The sequence below is a fragment of the Grampus griseus genome, assembly GCF_964374135.1.
Source record: "Grampus griseus genome assembly, chromosome: 2".
In the NCBI taxonomy this organism is placed as follows: domain Eukaryota; kingdom Metazoa; phylum Chordata; class Mammalia; order Artiodactyla; family Delphinidae; genus Grampus; species Grampus griseus.
In genome coordinates, this window is record NC_139018.1 from 141,308,508 (window position 1) to 141,329,777 (window position 21,270).

The window sequence follows — 21,270 nt, forward strand, 5'->3', positions numbered from 1 at the left end:
GATGTTATGTTAAAACTCAGAGCAACTGGGAGGCAATATGGAGGAACAGGCCAGGGTGATGGGCCCAGGATGAATGGGAGGGTTCAGTAAATGTGAGGGGAAAGGAAAATTTAAAAATTAAAATTATTAAATTAAATTTAATTTAAAAATCAAATCACTTATCACTTATCTACAAAACAGAAATAGAGTTACAGACGTAGAAAACAAACTTATGGTTACCAAGTGGTAAGGGGAGGGAGGGATAAATTGGGAGATTGTGATTGACATATACACAGCACTATATATAAAATAGATAACTAATAAGGACCTACTGTATAGCACAGGGAACTCTACTCAATACTCTGTAGTGGCCTATATCGGAAAAAATTCTAAAAAAGAGTAGATATATGTATAACTGAGTCACTTTGCTGTACACCTGAAACTAACACACCATTGTAAATCAACCATACTCCAACAAAAATTTTTAAAGAAATCAAATCAACCTTGAAACAGGTTATATAGAAATATGTACTTATGTGGGTCAATCAATGCATTATAAACACAAAAAAAGAGAAGAAAGTAGAGGAGGAGAAAGAAAAGAGTCAAACCTCACAATTTCTTTTAAGACAGTGTTAGCTGTAACCTATGATACCCTAGAGTACCCCATCACTCCCTGACTCTCTGATCCTAGTTTGGACAATGTAGAAAAGTTAAATTTACTAAGGAGTCTCCAGAGGGAGGAGGGTCATGCAGAACTCTAGTAAATAAAGATGGGAATTGTTAAGATACTAATAACCAAGAGGGAGAATGAAAAGGTTCTTGCTAGTGAGTTCCAGTGCTAAACTGGGGCCTCTCAAATTAGGATTTCAGTCATCTCACTGGCATTTCATGACTGACATCTACTGCCACACAGCACTGTGGGCCACAGCAGGCAAAGGACTTCGTCAGAAACTCTTTAGAAAATGTTTGATTATGAATGGAACTTTAATAACATCTAGTCCAACTTCAGTCATCTTCAGATAAGAAACTAACTTCTTCCAGATCTCATTATGGCTAAGAATGAACTTACCAGGTCAGTTCTGGGAAAAGGAGATTGGTCTTTTTAAAACAACAAAGCAAAAAGTCAGCTCTAAAGAGGACATTTGTGAGGCAATCTGGGAAATGTGAACACTACTCTTTGATGATATTAAGGAATAACTTAATTTTTTAGGTTGATAATGGACTGTAAGTAAGTTAAATCATTAGCTTTTAGAGATGCATACTGAAATATCTACAGATTGCTTCAAAATAATCCAGTAGGTGTAGAGGGCAAGTGCTCAGGTATAAATGGAGTTAGATTTGCCATGAGTTGCTAATTGTTGAAGCTGAGTGGTAGGTAAGTGGGGTTCATTACACTGTTCTACTTTTGTATAAGTTTGGAATTTCCCATTAAAAACTTCACAAAGCAGAGATATCTCATTGCACAGAGGGGCCATCTAATATAAATCTATAAATATAATAGGCATTTTATTCATTCATTCACTCATTTTAAAAATATATATAAATATAATTATGGTAAAATTCCTGTAACATAAAATTCACCATTTTAACCATTTCAAGTGTACAGTTCAGGGGCATTTTGTACATTCATAGTGTTGTGCAACCAGGACCACTATTCACTTCCAGAGTATCTTTTATTATTCCAAAAGGAAAGCCCATACCCAACTAAGCAGTCACTCCCCATTCCCTCTTCCTCCCAGCCCCTGGCTGCCACTAATCTGCTTTCAGTCTCTGCAGATTTGCCTATTCTGGATATTGTAAATAAATTCAACATATTTTTTTCATTTAAATTTTATTTATTTATTTTTGTCACTAAAACATTCAACAGGGTTAAAATTCAAAAGGTACAAAAGGGTTTGCAGCAAAAAGTTTCCCTCCTACCTTTCTTCCCTCAGCACACAGTTACCTTTTCAGAGGTATTCAGTTTCTCATACATCTTTCTAGAGAGTAAAACTTCCTTTCCCCCCTTCTCTACCCAAATGACAGTATTCTATACACGCTGATTTGCAGTTGGCCTTTTCTTTGTCCTATAACATAATAAAAAGATGTCCCTCCTTCTTTCTACAGCTGTATAGTATTCCACTATTTCAAACTGCTTCATACACTGTGGTAAGTGCTTTAGGGTTACAGATTTGAATAAAATATGGTCCTTTTCTCAGGCAGCTCAGTCTAAAAAGTACTTTGTTTTCAGAAGTGGGGAAAGGCAAACTAAGGGTTGAGGTTCAAGGCTGATGATCACCTCAGCTATTTTCACAGCCAGGCGCTTGGAAGGGAAAGGAGAAACCCAAACTGAAGGGTTCTGAGAAATCTTTGGGGATTAGCTAGGTGTGGCTGCAAAGGTGACAGCAAATTGCTGTCGCTCTTCCACCTTCCCCTGTAAGACATAATTGATCATCTCACTTGTTTCCTCTCTTACTTCTTTCCTGTAGGAAAAGAAAGGGATTCTCATTGGGGGAAGTTAGAAAGTACATAGAGAAGCAGAAATTATCCATAGTTATTTGTAAGCATTTTTAATAGCTGCTTAAAGCTGCATTGCATTGATACACCATAACTTACTAAATTATCTCTCCATTCACTTCTGCACTTCAGATATCCAGGAACCAAAGCCACAACAGATGTTTATTTTAAGGAAACAAAAGGACATCTAAGTGCATGCACTAAATGAGACAGGTGAGATATTTGGAATCAGATATGCATATTTGAAAATTATCTCTGTGAAGTTGAAACTGTACTAATGAATAATCTTAGGGAGGATGCAGGGAGAGAAAGAGAAGAACAGTAGCTGATAGTTCAGACTTCAGGGATTCCTACAATTACTGGATAGTAAAAATAAAAATAAAGAACACTGCAGGACTTCCCTGGTGGCGCAGTGGTTAAGAATCTGCCTGCCAATGCAGGGGACATGGCTTCGATCCCTGGTCCGGGAAGATCCCACATGCTGCAGAGCAACTAAACCCATGCGTCACAACTACTGAGTCTGTGCTCTGGAGCCCGCGAGCCACAAGCCCGTGTGCCTAGAGCCCGTGCTCTGCAACAAGAGAAGCCACCGCAATGAGAAGCATGCACTCTGCAACAAAGAGTAGCCCCACTTGCTGCAACTAGAGAAAGCCCGTGCTCAGCAGTGAAGACCCAACACAGCCAAAAAATAAATGAAATTTTAAAAATAATAAAAAAGAACACTGCAAATTAAATAGAGGAAATTTTCACTTAAATAGAATGGGACCTCAGTATCTTTGACAACTACAGAAGGTCCCTGCCAAACATATGCAATGAATATTTGTTGAATTGAACTGAACAGGCAGCCTGATGAAAAGGAATCTGGGAAGTCCAATGGGGGATGCAAGAGGACTCATGCACAGAATACACTGATGCCTAAACACAGTCAGGGCCATACACCATAACTGAGGGTCAAAGGCTTCAGCACATAAGTGGCAGTGGAAGTCACAGGAATAAATACAATTCACATGAGAAGCATGGAGAATGAGAAGAGGTCAAGGGTTGAGTCCTGGGCACACTGACTTCAGAGAGAGTAATGTCGTGGCAGCTAAGAGTTTTGAGCAAGACCTCCTCAATCTCAAACCAGAAACTCTTCCCGCCTGAGGCAAGGGGAAAACAGGGCTGTCAGGAGGGTCTGGGAACCTTTAGGAGAATCTACATCAGCAGAGGATTTGAGAGGGCCCAAGAGAAGGGGAAGCCTGTTTGGGGGCCTGAGAAGAGATCCCTCTCCCCAAGGACCATAGAACCAGGGTTCTGACAAATGGACAGGACTCTTCTTTCCCTAACAATATAATTTTCCCTGAAAATTGACCTAATAATGTGCCTCACACTACCATCAAGGCTAAATTGGACTCCACCGACTCAAGTCTTTTTATGTCTTCAGCTCTGATGCTTGCTTCCCATAGAACTTGGTAAATGACAGCACTGTTGTTCTTTCTACTGAAGAATCTATTTCAGGGACACACAGTGGACAGTCTATAGTTGTGTGTGCTATTATTATCAGTGGCACAGTGGGATCTTTTATAGCATTCATTTCAAATGTAAAGGAAAAGAGAAAACACAAAATGAAGTAGAGTGATATCTTGCTAGGTAAATCCCCTGAGATGAATTTTCTTTATGATGAAGTCATTTCTGTGGGGAAAAAAAAAATCGAACAAATGGCTACTTCATAAATCTTGCCATGCAGTGTTTGCATGGATCCTTGTGGCTCAGAAACAGCATTTGACTAAGCTAATATGTGGGGTAAAAATATCTTCAGGTTTTGTTTGACTAAAAATGGCTGAAGATACACACATCTAATCCCTGGCAAAATTCAATTCAGTTTGGCAAATATTTATCAAGCACCAACTGTGTTCCAGGGATGCAGGGGCGGAAAGCCATAGTCCATGGCCCCAAGTAGCACCCGGATACCCAGACACCAGGAAAGGGGCACCCTGAATCACTGATGGGAAGGAAGTAGCCCATGCAAAGGGAAGGTGTATTTCTCATTGTAAATGAATAAACTGGTATCTGATTTAGTGAGAAACCAGTATGGTAGCTTAGTTAAATAAGCTTGGTTACCATAGCCAATCCTTGATAATGAGCAACTCTGATTTCTGGATTTTTCAGCTGAGGCCTGGGTGCCGGATCATGCCGCAGCTGCAGGTAATTAAAATCATTCTGGGAGGGTAGAGGAAGCTTAAGTGCTCCTTCCTACTGTTCCAACTCCCCACAGGGCACTAGGGCATAGTTCTTGTTTCTAAAGCTGGTGACTCCTGTCCCTCCTCTCTTAAGAATTCTGAATAGGTGAGGGAAGAAGTGATGGTCAAAGCAGGAGGGAAAGGGAGGGGGTGGTGGTGGTGGAGAGAAAGTGGCAGACACACACACACACACACACACACACACACACACACACACACACACACACACACACACACACACACACACACACACACACACACACACACACACACACACACACACACACACACACACACACACACACACACACACACACACACACACCCCGAAATGGATAGAGGCTGTTGGGAAGGCAGAGCCACTAAGGGTACCATTTCTTACTTTGACACCATTTTCAAACAAATTTTACTAATTCTGGCACTGAGGGCCCCTAGCCAGTGGCTGCGTGGCTAGCCAGCCTTAACCTGACATTTTAAATGCAACAACTTACTGTGGGGAATTTACTTTAAAATTCAAATAGATTTTAAAGAATTCCTGGAAGGAAAAAATTAAGGCTCTTGCTATTAAACTTTGACTCTGCTAAAGTCAGTCCCACTCTGGACCAGTGCCTCAAAACCCTCTCTCTACCGTGGAAGAAAAAGAGAACAGATATGAGGGTGAGAGAGAACCAGATGTTTCTGCACAGCCATTATTAATATTACGATGGTCACCTTTCCAAGGGGTACATCAGGAAGGCAGATACTCAAAGTTAGATGTTTGGACACAGAGATTTTAATTATTAACTACTGCCTTTAACATTTCCTAGGCCAAAATCTTCTCATCTGTGCTCTATGGCCAGTTACCCTGGGGCTTCATGGAAATTCTAGCCATATATTCAAGCAGGTTCAGAGCTGCTTTTTTTTTTTCCCTCCCTCTCTTACATAATTTACATACCATAAAATTCACCTATTGTGAGTGTGCAATTCATGATTTTTAGCAAATTTATCGAGAAACCATCACCACAATCCAATTTTACAGTATTTCCATAACCCCCAAATGATCCTTCATGCTCATTTGTTGTCAATCCCTTTCCCACTCCAAACCTCAGGCAATCACTTATCTGTCTCTATTTCAGCTTCTTTTCCGAACAAAATTTTGGCCATAACCATCCATGAACTCTTACACCTCTACTTGAAAGCAGGGTGGCCCTCTGGGTAAGGATACAAATTGCATTCTTCAGTTTTTACAATAGAATATAATTTTGTGCTGTGTGTCTGTAGTAGGCCATGGCCAGGCCTGCCTATGGAAAGTACCCAAGTGGACATAAATGGAAAGTTCTTAGGCCTTGCAGTATAGGTGCAGGGAAAGGGAGACTGCTCCAAATGCTGGCACACACAACAGGAATTTCAAGGCCTATGATGACGTTGCCTTCTCTTGAGTAGCAGAATGATTGCTTCAGATGGAGGCACAGTTGTTTCTGGGTGCTAAGCACTACACCCAGAGTTTTTTATGCGTTGGACCTGGGGACATCTCACTTTGTGTGGGCTCTCAAGATACACCAGACTTTGGGTACACCTCCACTGGATACAAAAGAGGAAGGCATCAGGGAGCCTAATGCCTCATTTATATTGCTTGCACTGTTTCTCTGCTTCAGGAATAAGCCAAAGTAAAAGTAACTGTGAGCTGAGTCTCAGCTGTCACTTCAACCCTGACAGACTCCAAGTTCTGGTTCCAGCAGTGTCTGATATGAAAGCAAATGGATCTTGCTTCAATCAATGCCACGGAACATTTGCATTCTACTCTCTCGCCACAGAGGGTAATCTTGACTAGCCTGTCATACAGGTTTTTCTCAAAACTCCAGCTCAAATATGTTGTTCTTCAGGTTCTTTGGTGTCTCTTCTATAGAAAGGAGAGTCAGTTCAAATCTCATTTCTCCTGCTTGCGAAAAATTACCTTGGATAAATTACCTGTCATCTCTAAGGTTTGCTTTAAAAAGAGATAATACCTACCTAGGGAATTTAGAAAGTACATACAAAAGCAGAGGAAAAAATGAGGTAATATAAAGCATTGTCCAGTGTCTGGCATGTAGTAATGCTCAATAAATGGTAATAGTAGTAATGTCCACATTTTGACATGGCTGTTTTCACAGGACTATTGTGAAATGTTTGCATCAGAACCTCTCCCTACTATTCAAAATGGCCAAATCAAGAGTGTTTTACTTTGGTCTGGAAAACAGTGAGGAACAGGAGGGGGAACTAACATTTGTCAATTCGTATATTGTGGTGGTAGAAATAATCATTATAATCTCATTTTAGAAATTAGGAAACTGAACCTCTATCTTGGCTAAAATCACTCGGGTTGGCCTGCAGCTAAAGCCAATACCCTCCGCACCTGAAAATGCTGAAGATTTCTGTAGAGATCTCAACAACCTGTGGGAGGGGGCCTGACTCCTACCTGCCATGGGGAAAAGAGAGTCAATCCTCAACAGTGTCTAACTGGAATATGCAGGAACCCGAAGAGAGACATGCATTCCCCAAGTGAGCGGGGATCTCAACTCATAGTCCAAATATGCCAGGGAAGATATTACACAGGGGGTCCCTGAGGGGACTTGGGAGAGAGGTGTAGTAAAGAGCCCTGCGAGGTGGCCTGAAGGGAAATGCAGCATCTTCCGAGTCTTTCTCTGAAGAGCATGCAACAGAAGAATGGCCAGTCTCCATCCTCTATACCCCCAAATCCAGATTACGGCACAGGTCCTACGGCTGGCGATCCATAGATTTTGTGTGTGGATATGTGTTATTGGAGATTCACCTCCTTCAGTAAATTTCTCCTGGTTAATTTCACTTTGAGCTGATATCTTCCTCACTCTGAAGCCTCTCTGTACTTAGGTGTCCAGTCTGAATTACTTTTTCCTGCACTCCATTAGGTTACCATGCACAGTTTTATATTATGCATATGCTTCATCATAACTATCTTCTGCTTGACTCTTCAATTAGATCTTAAGATTTGTGTTCCGCATTTTTTGAAATCTCTCCACTCCCCCCAACACTGAGCCTAGAAATATATTGGATATTGATAAATGCTTGTAGAGTGAAAAAATAAGTCACAAATCCTAAGAGTCTTTAGATTAGGGTTTTTTCCTAGAATTCTATCTGAACAGAAACAAATCAGTAAATAAATGACTAAACTTGGTGTTTAGTTTACAAAAATGAGCAAATTAAAATAACATGCTGAAGAAAAAAACTAATTTTTGCTGCAGAGAAATAATGTGCCTTCAGCTCCTTTCTAGTAGTGGGGGTTTAGTCATAGGGAGGTGTCAACCACCCTCCTGAGAAGCTCTCAAGGCATATGTGTCATATGCCTTGAGGGGACCATATGGAACCCACCATCAGATGCAAAGAGGGTGTCTGTGACTACATGGATGCACTGTTTTGCCAATGTTCTTGCTCCTTTTGGAGGATTCACCTTCATTCTGGCTCACTTTCTTAAATGTTTACCTTTATATTTGCCAACTGTTTGAATTGGTGTTTCAACTGTTCTGACCATCTGCTGGGAGAAAGCTCTGAGATTATGTCACAGTTTTTGGAACCTCAAATCATACAGGTTTGGAGTTGAAGGAGAACTTACAAATCAGCAAGTCTAACTCCTTCATTCATATGTTCACAACGCTTCTCCACTGCCTCGTGTGTGACAGTCCCAGTGCTAGGTGTTGGCGGGGCAGACTCCTGGCGCTTATACTCTAGTAGGGAAGATGGACATGAAAACAGATAGACTCAATAAAGTGATGCAGGTGCCATGGTAAAGGGGTGTCCGGGGAACACGTGCTATGCACAGGAGGTAAGCTGAGTCTTTATCTAGGTAGAGTGTGTACTGAGAGGGGAGGAAGTGGGAAAAGATTAGTCAAACATAGAACTGGAGAAGAAGGCAGGGGCCAGATCAATACACATTTACTGAACACCAATTACGTATCGCGTTGCCAGACTCTATGCTAATTGCTAAAGACGTGAAAGATACAGCCTTACTCTCAAGGAGCTTATAATTTAAGTGCACGTAAACCAATTACAATACATTGTGATAAATGCATCGATTACATATGTTAAAGATATAAAGGAAGAAATAATGAGTTCCACTTAGAGGTGGGGGGTGTATGTGGACGACCACCTGAAGATGATGTAATAGTCTAAGGTTTACCAGAGTGGGGAGGGCACTTCAAACAGAAGGAACAACATGTGTACAACACAGCATGAAGTATTCCAGAAACTTTAAGTAAACAGTTTGATATGGCTGTGCATTTAGTTCACTGAGGGGGAGTGGCAGGAGATGCAGTTGAACAGATAGTACAGAACTAAATCTTAACAGGCTGTATTCCACGCCAAGGAGCTTAGAGTGCATCCTAGGAACCACTGAAAAGTGGACAGATCAAGGGATAAATGGAATCAGTTTGTGTTTTAGAAAGAGCCTTCTCTGGGCTGGTTGGTAGATACACAAGAATCGGCTACATTATTATCATCAGTTCTTTTCTGTACATTTCAGGATAGTAATGGAGCACTCTACTAACGGGGTGGAGAAGCGTCTAGAGGGGAGCAGAGCTGCATGCAGGGACCAGTTAGAGGCTATCACCATGGTCTGTATGAGAAGTGATGAGGGTCAGAACTAAGACAGTGGTGGAAGAAAGGAAGAGTGAACAAACAGAAGAGACGGTCAGGAGCTGAAGTCCACAGGGCTTGGGGAGGGACTGGGTGGGTAGGATGAGAGAGAGGGAGGAGTCCAGCATGACTGCCAGGTTTCCGATGTGGGTAACTGGGAAGAATCATTCTCCAAAAACAGAGATAGAGGCAGATGGACAGGTTCAGGAAGAAAGATGAACTCACATTTAGATATGTGCTGGAGATGCCTGTTGGACGTCCAGATACAAATATCTAGCATGCAGGAGCTCAGATATGATGGATGGCTAGAGGTATCCATTGTTGAGTCATCAGCACAGAGCAGGAAGCTGAAGCCATAAAAAGACTGAGTCTGCATAGGCAACACAAGGAGAGTAGGGACAGGGTCATGAGCAGGGGAATGAGAAGTCAGCCAGGGAGATAGAGAACAAACAGCAATCCAGGGCAGAAAAGAATCATGAGAAATTTGGAAACAAAGTGAGAAGAAGGTTTAAGGGAGGGAGGAGATAAAAGTGTCAAATGCTGCACAGATACTAAATAAACTGAAGATTTTAGACGGGGCAGTAGTTGAATTTTGCCCTAGGTCAATCCTGTCCTAGGGAACTTTGTCAGAGGGGTTTCAGTGGCGTGTCTGTGGGCAGAAACCTGACTGCGGTGAATAGAAAAGAGGGGGAGGTAGAATGCTGCAGCTGTGGGCACTCTTTGTAAGACACTCCCCATGAGGGGAAAGGAGATCTGAGATATTCAGAGGTGGACACAGGATTGAGGGCAGGGTATCAGTTTTGTTTTGAGACTGGAGAAACTTGAGCAAGTTTACACAGTGCGGTGAGTGTGGGTGTGGGAGAAGCCATTAAAGAGGGAGAGTTGAAAACAGAGAAGAGAGAAGGAATAACTGCAGGGGCGATGTCCAGAAGAGCAGAGGGTGCACTGACCAGAGACACAGAGGCAAGAGACTGGAAGACAAGAGGTCAAGGGGGCAGAAAGAGGTCACACTGTAGGTGTGAGATTGGGAAATCAAGGGAACCGATGCTGACGCTCCAATTTCATCTGCAAAATAAGAAAGTGAGAAAACTAAGGCCCAGAGAGGTGGTGACCTGCATGATAACCCACAGGGAGTAAGATTTTAATTCAGGTTTCTTGACTCCTTGCCTGGTGCTCTTTCTACTCCCTAGATTTTACTCATTTGTTTTGAAGATACCTGCATCACTTGAACATCTGTTTTAAAATGGGGCTTTTTGTACCTTTCTTTTGAAAGATTACTAGGCAAGGCCAGCTTCCAAAAGGGCAGAATAAGCTACCTGTCACCAAGGACAGTAAGCCTGCCAAAACCCAGGATTGGGGCCTGGGAGAAGACTCACCCTCTTAAAATGGGTAAGAGAGCAGAAGTTCGCCCTCGGACAGGGATCCTGACTTACTCATGCCACTTTCCAGTGCTTAGGAAATGCGTCTAACACTCAAACTGTGGTTATTACTTCACTGAAAAGTATTCTGGAAAAGCCCCTGGAGGAGACAGTATGGTGTTATGGGGGAAGGAGTGGTTGAGAGTAATCTCTGGACAAGTCTCTTGGCCTCTCCACACATTTCCAAGGTCCCTTCTGCAAGTAACACACATATTTGAGGAAGAGGTGGATAGGACCAAGACACTAAAGTAGATGACTAGAGGGAGCCAACGGAGCATACAGAGAAAACAGTCACCAGAAAAGCAAAGGAAGGATAATAAAGATTAGAGCCACCATTTAGCCCTTGATGGGCCTGTCAAATGGAATAGAAGTAGGCAGATATTTTGCAACTCGAGTCCAAATTAAGTCCACTTAGAAAACATAGTTTGTGCTCTTATTTATATAACATTAGGAAAAAGGTGAGAAAACACTTTCATATCACAATCACACATTTTAGAATTGGAAAAGACTTTAGTCCAACCTATTAAGACCAATTCATAGTTTTTTCATCCCCAAGATTGCTTATCTTTCCTTCTTCTGTGATTTCTTTAACAATATCAACTGGCTTCTACGGTAAACAGAAATACTCAGGTAGTAAACTTGCAAGGAGCACTGGCTTGCTTTCTGCGGTCTCCTGAAAAAAGGCCCCTACACGAAGACTCCTTATGTGGGAGGATGACACTGAGGTGGAGGACTAGATTAAGGTTTTGTAATCTCTGATCAAAACAATTTCATGTAATTAAAGCCACAAGCGTACAGATGTGAATCTAAACCAATGCCTCATATAACCTGAAATTTTTTCTTCTTGGAGATTAAACATTTATGTAACATATAACAACTCTAATTATTGTTAGAATTTACATAGCATCTTTCTTCACTTGAGCCTAAAGTGTTTTATATATGCAATAATTAATTCTTACAATAACCTTATGAAGCAGAGAAGTAGCACGAATTATCATTCCCATTTTGCAGAAGATAAAATCAGGGCAGGGAAACCTGCTGAGATTTGCCCAGATCAGAAAAAGTGAGTGGAAGGTTGTCACTTTTCAATTCTCATTTAGGAACTTACTTATTGAGTTCATGTGCTTTGCTTGTGAAAGATGGTGTGCTTGTGAATAGAGTGGGATGGGTGGGGTGAAAAGGGGGAGATGGTTTGAATAACACAATATAAAGACAAAACAACATTTTGGAGTCTGTAATTCCAACTCAAGCTATAGGCACAGAAGTTCAATTGTGTCACTGGGCACAGTCTAGGAAACTATAAACTCAGCAAATCTGCCTTGTCCCAGAAATGAGAGAGAGTTTTTTTTTTTTTTTTTTGCGGTACGCGGGCCTCTCACTGTGTGGCCTCTCCCGTTGCGGAGCAACAGGCTCCAGACGCGCAGGCTCAGCAGCCATGGCTCACGGGTCCAGCCTCTCCGCGGCATGTGGGATCTTCCTGGACTGGGGCACGAACCCGTGTCTCCTACATCAGCAGGCGGACTCCCAACCACTGCGCCACCAGGGAAGCCCAAGAGAGATATTCTTTTACTCCCTTATGAAGGGTATGGATGTTAAAGATAAACAAAGTATTCAATTTTTATATTCCTGACAGGAGGGAAGAGCGAGGGACTCCACCATATAAGGAAATGGGCTGAGATGAAAACTATGATGCACACATGCCCTGACCATGCTTTCCAAAGCAGCAGCCTGTTACCCTCTGTGCTCTTACTCTGCTTAATTACTCTTCATAGCACATACATATTCACTTTTTTTAATTGTCTATCTCCTCCACTAGAATATAAGCTCCGTGAGAGCAGGGATTTTATTCTTATTCATTGATGTTTTCATGGCCTAGAACAGTACCTGGCATCTAAAAGATATTCAAAAAATTAATGTATTGGGCTTCCCTGGTGGCGCAGGGGTTGAGAGTCCGCCTGCCGATGCAGGGGACACGGGTTCGTGCCCCGGTCTGGGAAGATCCCACATGCCGCGGAGCGGCTGTGCCCGTGAGCCATGGCCGCTGAGCCTGCGCGTCTGGAGCCTGTTGCTCCGCAACGGGAGAGGCCACACAGTGAGAGGCCCGTGTACCGCAAAAAAAAAAAAAAAAAAAAAAAAAATTAATGAATTAATTTAATTCAAAATAAATGAAGAATGCCTGAAGGTTATAGTTCTAGCTCTGCCACTAATCAATTTTGTGACCTTGGAAAAGTGTCTTGGAGAAGTCTTTTTAATCTCTTGGGGAATTTGTTAAGAAAAAAAAAGCATTCAACCAGATAATCCCATTCAATGCTTCAATACTGTGCTTTTATGTATGTAATGAACCATAATACAAGGCAAAGTGTGATGAGTGGTAAACTAGAGTACAGTGGATAACTGTCACATTTCCCGGCTGCCCAAGCATCTTTCGAATAGCCTTCTTCTATTCAGACAATTTACTACCTTATGAGTACTACCTCTCCAAGAAGGATATTAGAAGTTCACTTGCCCAGCTTTCCTTTTAGCTAGGGACAAGTCATTTGACTTGGGTTCTGCCTATGAGATACACCTTCAAGAGATTTTTTTTAAGGTAAGCAATGTGAGGAAACAGGTACCGTGTAGAGTTCACTTTTTGGTGGGGAGGCTGCAGGAGTTCCTGCTTTCTGGGGCTTCATATCAACCATGGAGTGGAAGAGTGTGGGTTTCGTAGCAACAGCAATGTGGTTTAATGTGGCTCAAGATCTGTGGAGTAGGGAATGAAAAGGAGAAAACAGTGATTCACTGAAGAAAAAGCAAGGCCTTCTGAAGTATCACAGACTTGGTCCAAATCCTGCTCTGCCACTTACTGGCTGTGCATTTGAGTAAATTATATAACCTCTTCGGCCTCAGTTTCATCATTTTTAAAATGGCCACTGTCTAAATTCACTCACAGCCTCTGAAATCTCTTTTGATGCCACAATTCCCCAGGGATTTCTGCTAGTATGTTTGCCTCTAGATCAAATTGGGTCAAAGTTAGGCTTTAAATGATGGGTAAAATTAGGTCAATTTATAAAGCTGCAAGAAGATAAAACACTGAGACACAACAGTAATAACAGAGACAGCAAAGTCAACTAATAAAAGGCAATCTTTTCCATATGTATCAACAGGCCCAAAGACATTACTATCCAGCAGAATATAATAATTGATGCTATAACAATTATCTTTAGTTGCCAAGCAAAGATTAAATTACAGCCCATTTACTCCGGTTATGGTAGGGAAGTAAGTACTACATTTTATGTATATTTCTATCAAAAGCGGTTCCAATGAACAAGTTTTGGTGCTTAAAGGCTTCTTAGTGATGCCAGAAAGTGAAATATAATAACTGATAAGCTATCAGAATATGAGAAAACATTATGGGCATAAATCGTTTCATTTCAAAATTGGCTAGAATAACCTAAACTTTTTTCACAGAGACTCTCTGAAGCCTAGGAGCTCCTAAGTGCCACTTTAGAATTTAAAGAAAAGAAATATACTCTTTTCTATGTAAGTCTTCATTACCCAGAAATAACATCATAATAAAGTCACAAGGAAACCAGCAAGCTGGCCTCAAGAACGCTTTTCCCCAAAATCCTCCCTGACTGCTGATACCAAGTAGGCAAGCATTTGCCTGAGTTTTTCAACTGTTACATTGATACCCATATTTATTCCAATTTCCTCTTCAAGTTTACATTTCTTTTTCTTTCTTTTTTTTTTTTTTTGCAGTACACGGGCCTCTCACTGTTGTGACCTCTCCCGTTGCAGAGCACAGGCTCCGGACGCGCAGGCTCAGCGGCCATGGCTCATGGGCCCAGCTGCTCCACAGCATGTGGGATCCTCCCAGACTGGGGCACGAACCCATGTCCCCTGCATCGGCAGGCGGATTCTCAACCACTGCACCACCAGGGAAGCCCCAAAGTTTACATTTCTTATTCCTCCTTCCTAAATATGGGTATTTCCTGAGGCACAGGTCTTGGTCTTCTGTTCTCTATAAATACTTTGTCCTTTGGAAAGATCATATACACTGATGATTTCAACTGTTGTTTCTTCATGGATGACTCACACATTTGTCCTTCATCAGCTTTAGTCCTGTATTTCTAACAACCGCCTAAAATTTTTCTTTTGAATATTTCCCTACTATCTCAAATTCTACAAATCATTTTGAGCTCTGAGCTCATTTTTGCTTTAAAACCAACTCATGCTATAGATATCCCTTCTCAGTTGCAATTTTCCAGACTTGAACAGGAGTCTTTCCTGATTCCTCCTGATCCTTGTCTCCCATCATCCACTTGGTTACTATACCACTCAATTACTGTAACGCTGGTCTTTCTGCTCTCACCTTTACTACCCAACACCAAGATTATCATATCTTCCCATCCATACTATCCTATACACTTTAGCTAGGTCAATGTCTCTAAAACGTGGCTTGGAATATTCATAGTTCATCATTCACTCCACAAACGTTTACTGAGTGCTTACTTTATACAAAGTACAATGTTACTCACTTCAGGATGTAGAAATGAATGTAGAATGAATGTAGTCTAGTAGGGGGAAAAGACTTCCACATAAATAATTTAGTTCTAACTTAGAAAGTGGTAATAACTGAATGAATAGATGAAAAACGGCTCAGAAAGCATAATGGACATTCAGTGGAAGGAAAACTTATTTCTAGATGGAAATGTTACTTCATTCAGCTTTAATGGATAAAATTTCAACATCCCGAGACGATGGGGAGGGAAGAGTATTCCAAGCAGAAAGAGACATGAGCCTCTACAGAAAGGTAATGGGTAGTTCATCAGTGAGGCGCTTCACATGGTCTGGTTTGTTATGGACAAACGGAGAATGAAAGAGGGACAGCAGAAAATAGTTTTGAATCCAAAGTTAAAAAATTTGGCCTTTAATCTACAACAGGGAGCCGATGAAGATTTTCTATCATCTTAAAGATGAGTAAGCCTACAGCATTGATGTGTAAGATGGGCAGGTAGGAGAGTGACGCTAAAGGAAGGGCATCAGTGAGAAAGGTATCACATTCCCATTGTCCAGGGGGTGATAATGACAACTTTGGCTAGGTGGAGGCAGTGGGTACGGAGAGTGGATGGATGCCAGAATTAATGTAGGGTAGAATCGACAGAACTTAGCAACTGACGGGAGCAAGGGAAAGAAAGAAATGGCATCAAATGTAGACATCGATGTTTCCAAGCTGGAAACGCATGAGAGTATTAACCAAAAGGGGTACCCAGTCTGGAAAGCAATTTGGGAGGGAGGAGGCCAAGATATATTTGGGAATATGCAGCGTTTATAACACCTACTGAACATCCCAGAAGAAATGACCAAGACTCCTGGAGGTAGCTAGATACTGACGACTTAGGCTGGAGCAGAGCGGGGCTGTGTTTTGGCAAAAACACGTACAAAACAGACTACAGAAATCTTACTACCGAAGCTTGCCTGGACAGAAGTGAAAGGTGTAGCGCCACTGAAGGAATCCACTCGAGCCTACTTTCCACCGCCTGCCCTCGCCTCGCACTCCTCACAAAGACTCCCGGCGCAGGCGGCCGGAAGTAGCCTTTCCCTCCCCGCTCGGCACAGAAGTTCCAGAACTTCCGTCCCTACCCGTCACCGGCTCCCAGTCAAGGAGGCTCAATATACAGCGATGCGTCTCTTCCTGTACAGCCACCAGGCAGACTGAAAGCGCACGGTGGGCAGCATCACCTTTATCCCGCCAACCCACCACCCTCGCAAGCTCCAGGCCAGCCACCAGCGTTAGAAGAATTGGGAAAAATCCACCCGGTTCGCCGAAGATACCGCGAGACTTCACAGGCCCGCCTCGGCCTTAGCGCGCCGGAAGCGGAAGTCAGGCCGTGGTCGGAGTCTGGCCAAAGTGGATCTGTTACCTTGGAGAGCTGAAGCGGTCCGGAGGTCCTGTGACGGTGTTCTGGCTCGGAGGTAGGTTTCCGTGAGCGTCCGGCCGGCGGGGTCCGGCCCGAGCGGGAGAGATACAGCCCTGGGCGTGGGGTGGGGGGTGTCGCTCACTCGCGGCCGCGGGGAGGAGGGAACCGGGCGGGCAGAGCTGAGTGGCCGGCGAGGTGTCCTCTGGCTCTGCCGTTACGAGACTAGACCCTTTGGCGAGACCGGAAGCCGCTTACTCCTCGCGGCCTCCAGTTTCCCTCGCATCTGGGACCGAGGTGCTTCAGAAGGAGCGCATCAGTCAAAGCCTTGATAGACAGGCGCTGGTGTGCTGTGAGAGAGGACTGAAAAAAGCAGTGGTTCTCAGTCCGTGTCTTCGTCGGTTAGTTCTCTGGGTTCATCTCCCAGGGCAGCGAAACCCCATTCTGGGTAGTCATTTACAAGGTTAGTGGCCTGCAGCGAAAGTTCTGTGTGGTTTTATTTAGGGTCAAAAAACTAGTAGTCTTCGAGTACATATCTGAAAAGCTGTACCCTGTGTTTTCCAACAGAAAGGAACATACTTTGTGAAGTTGTTATTCATGCTCGAACTAGCTCATTGGTTTTGAGTAGCATCTTCTAGCTCTTCGGTGGCACTTTAAGCTCCAATTCCCTCTTTGGAATTAACGTTGCAAGTCTTTAGAGTACTTTTAATCCTACCACTTCATTAACCTTTATGGTCCTGTCCCCACGACACACACCTTTTGAGGGTTTCTTTCAAGGGAGTCAAGTTTTGTTTTGTTTTGTTTTTCTTCCCATAGATCTAAACAATCTAAACATTAAACGGTACAGCTGCCTCAAATCCCTGGGGTAAGTAAAGCTTGGATCAGTTAAAATTCTATTTAAATTTCCTTCTCACCAGTAATTATAAAGATGATACACATTTGTTTGTTTGTGGGAGGGGGATCCTGGAAGAACGTTAGAATAGTACATTTGCGTTGGCTTATGATTTTTACCGCCCCTCTGGTTAGGTATGGGTCATCTTTCTGGTGATTTCTGTGATTCCTATAGGAATCAAGGCACGCCTTTAATTTGCTGAATTTATTTTAAACCATACCCTGGATTTGAGAATTTGACATCTGTTTGCCAATCCCAGACACATTGGTATTTAATAAGACATACTGTAAGAGAGCAGAGGAAGGTAAGACATGTAGATACTGTTTCTTGCATCCAAATAATAATCTTTAATTTTCTTGGGACAAGGGTAGTATTATAAATATTTGCATATGTTTTGAGGGATTTGGGGGAAAGAAAAACTAATGAAAAAGCTGTCTTCCAGTATCACATCTCTTTGACAAAAACTTTTTATTATAAACTGAAGTAATACAGGAAGAAGAATAATTTTAGGACATCAGATAAGGGAGATTTGGTTTTAAAGTTTTAGCATGATGTCACATATGCCCCAAATCACAGAACAGATTTTAGTGGTCTTGAGGCAAAGAACAGAAAGATGGGGTTTAGGTGAGGAAAGGTAGGGGATGGGACTACATCAAGGAAGGACTGGAAATTGGGGGCTACCTTCAAAATACTGCTAGGGCTGCCTTCCAGGTCTTGGGTGAAGATGAAAAGAAGTGAACTCCCTCTCCCCTGGTTTCTCAAGGATTGCTGCTGCAGCCTAAGTCAAATCTTTTCTCAGAGGTAGAGGGCTCTCTGAAAATTTGGGTGAAGAAATACTGCTTCAAAAGTGAATCCATAATTGCCCTGGAAAACCCAGCTGATACAGATTTCAGTTTTCATAGCCATTAGATAATATTTTATAGTAGTTTTTTTCATATGTCACAGAACCTGGAATAAGAATATATTGAATACCATTATAAAGTAGTTACCCTAGACCTTAGTAGCTGTGTGTTTAAAGGCCTTTTTATTTGCCTTTCTGTTTTCATGTCTTTACTGTATTTACAGTCTTTCTCTTTATTGGCTCTTTTATTTTCCTACAAACAACTTCAGGTGTTGTAGCCTGGGGAAAAAAGAAGTAACCTTCCAGTAACCCCTTAGCTACTGCCCTTTGTGTTTTGTCTCTGTTTCCAGCCAAGCCTCTTGAAAGCTTGGTCTTTAATCAGTGTAGATTTCTACTTCCTTACCTTCCAGTTATTTCTTAATTAATTGTAGTCCTGTTTTAATCTCTGATACTCTAATCATCTCCTAATGGCTAAATCCAATTAATTTTCTCTTCTTGGTTCTTCCTATTACCTTACGATTCAACACTGATGATATATTGATGATGATATATAACAACAATCATGATACATCGTTCATCTTTGTATCCCAGGCTCCTAGTTAGCACAATGCCTGTACTATGGTAATCAAGAAATACTGAATTGAATCTAGTCTATCTTAGGTTTAAAAGTACACAAGGACTTTTATGAATACCCTGCCTAAAAGTATTTACTTCTTGTTTTTCCACTATCTGGTGAAGATAGTGTTACTTAAAAAAAAAATTCTAATAGAAACATATTAAAAACTGTACAGAATTTCAGAATGACTGACACTTCTGAAGCTATTCCAAATTTTGAAGAGATGTTTGCCAGTAGATTCACAGAAGATGACAAAGAGTACCAGGAATACCTGAAACGCCCTCCTGAGTCCCCTCCAATTGTTGAGGAATGGAATAGCAGAGCTGGTGGGAACCAAAGAAATAGAGGCAATCGGTATGTATTACTTCAGAACAGTAAATGCCAGTGGCTGATCTGGGAGAGGATAGCTTGAATCTGCTAGCCCACAAGGCCAGTGAGGGCAGGAATCAGTGTTTTTGTGCAGTGTGGTATACCGAGTGCCTAGTAACCGCTTGGCACACAGTAAGTGCCTGGTAAATACTTGCTTTTAATATTTTGTCAGCACCATATTTTTTTTCCCTTGCTATGCAATTGTGTGTGTGTGTTATAATGGTTTCTTAAAAAATATTCTTTCTCTGGACTAATATTTTATTTTCTCTGCAAATATGCTTTAAAAACCTAGAGTCTTTTACAAAACTTTTGCATTAAATTCCATAAAGAAGATACTGTTTTTGGTTTTACTTTAGAAAGAAGTTTATACAATGTAAATTACTTCTATTTGATACCTCAAAATAGATCAAAGGAATATTACCATACTGCTTTTGACCAATTGAATAGGTTTCAGAACCATCCTATTATTTGGGGTTTGGTGTTGTAGTCTACCTCTTCCCTGCAAAGTATTAAATATATCCAGTATAATACTGGATCTGAATCTTAGGAAAGTTTTGAATAACCAGTGCTATAACATTCTGTAGAGAAAAATGTTTTTTACTCTTTTGTATACTGAGTATTAGATTGAGAAATGAAATGCACCAGGATAGATTTGTCATGTGTTTTTTTTTTTTTTTTTAAGGGAAGTATAAAAATCTTTTTGTTTTGTTGTTGTAGGTTGCAAGATAACAGACAGTTTAGAGGTAGGGATAGCAGACGGGGGTGGCCAAGTGACAATCGATCCAATCAGTGGCATGGGCGATCCTGGGGTAACAATTACCCGCAGCACAGACAAGAACCTTACTACCCCCATCAATATGGACACTATGGTTACAACCAACGGCCTCCCTATGGCTACTACTGATAGAAATGTCAGCAGCTTTTAGTAAAACCATTTACTCTGTTAACATGATAAAAGTTTATGTTGTATTTTCTGTTGGTCATAGTTTTACATCTGATTGTAGAGAGTGGATTGATGTTTTGGAACTTGAGACTTTTTTAAAATTAGATCTTACTGGAGAGAGATGATGGCTGCTGGAAATATCAATAAATACTCCCCTAAAAAGGTTGTGGATTATATTGCTTGACTTCTACCTCAGATTCTTCTTTATTTCATGACTTAATAGTGCTTTGAATGTTGTGAATTTTTTCCTTGTTTGACTTTCAGGAGTTCTTTGTTTTACACAGAAATAAAAATTTTACATAGAAAATGCTTGCTTTTACTTTGTAAGGTAAGGAAGTATCCCTGTACTCGGATGTGCTCATTCCTAATATTTTACAGAAGTAGTACAATCAACTCCTAAATGCACAACTATGCTTACTTGTGATATATTGTACATAGTAGTTGAAAGGAAAACAGTTATAGTATATTTTGTTTGGCTTTTGTTATTATGTGACTGTGGTACTTTAATTACTCTATAGGTGTGAATCATCTTCACAATCGTTTTGGTCTCTTTTTAGAGGGATATCAAGAATAAGCCTGTAAAATCAGGAAGGAATCATTCTCAGTTTCAATATCTTGATCTAGTGGTAGGTGGAATTAAGGCACACAGTAATTTTATACAAACTCTAAGGTTTCTTGCTAACTTAAACATACCAGGTCAGAATTCCCACATTATACAAAAGTTTAACCCTGCACTGTTCCCTTCCTTTTCAATCATATGTAAATAATGCTGCATTTTGTATTTACTTTTATGGTATTTAATGTGGGTTGATTTTACAATGTTATGTTCACCTCCAAATGTGCACCTTTGCTGCTTCCCCTTTGTAAATCCAGTGATGCTGTAACTTCCTTTCAGAGTGATCATTGTATTTCACATCATTTTAATGGCCATTATAATGGTTTTACTCAAATAAAATACTTGTAAGTATTCTCTCAAA

The 21,270-nt window shown here is 41.4% G+C and overlaps 1 protein-coding gene across 1 annotated transcript; it reads left to right on the top strand.

The window, feature by feature from the left end:
• The first annotated feature begins 16,601 nt into the window (after nt 1–16,601).
• On the top strand, nt 16,602–21,270 carry RAMAC (RNA guanine-7 methyltransferase activating subunit). Its single transcript, XM_082649596.1, has 4 exons — nt 16,602–16,690; nt 17,449–17,497; nt 19,157–19,335; nt 20,068–21,270. The coding sequence occupies exons 3-4, from the start codon at nt 19,166–19,168 to the stop codon at nt 20,252–20,254; spliced, it is 357 nt and encodes a 118-aa protein (XP_082505722.1). The 5' UTR covers nt 16,602–16,690; nt 17,449–17,497; nt 19,157–19,165; the 3' UTR covers nt 20,255–21,270.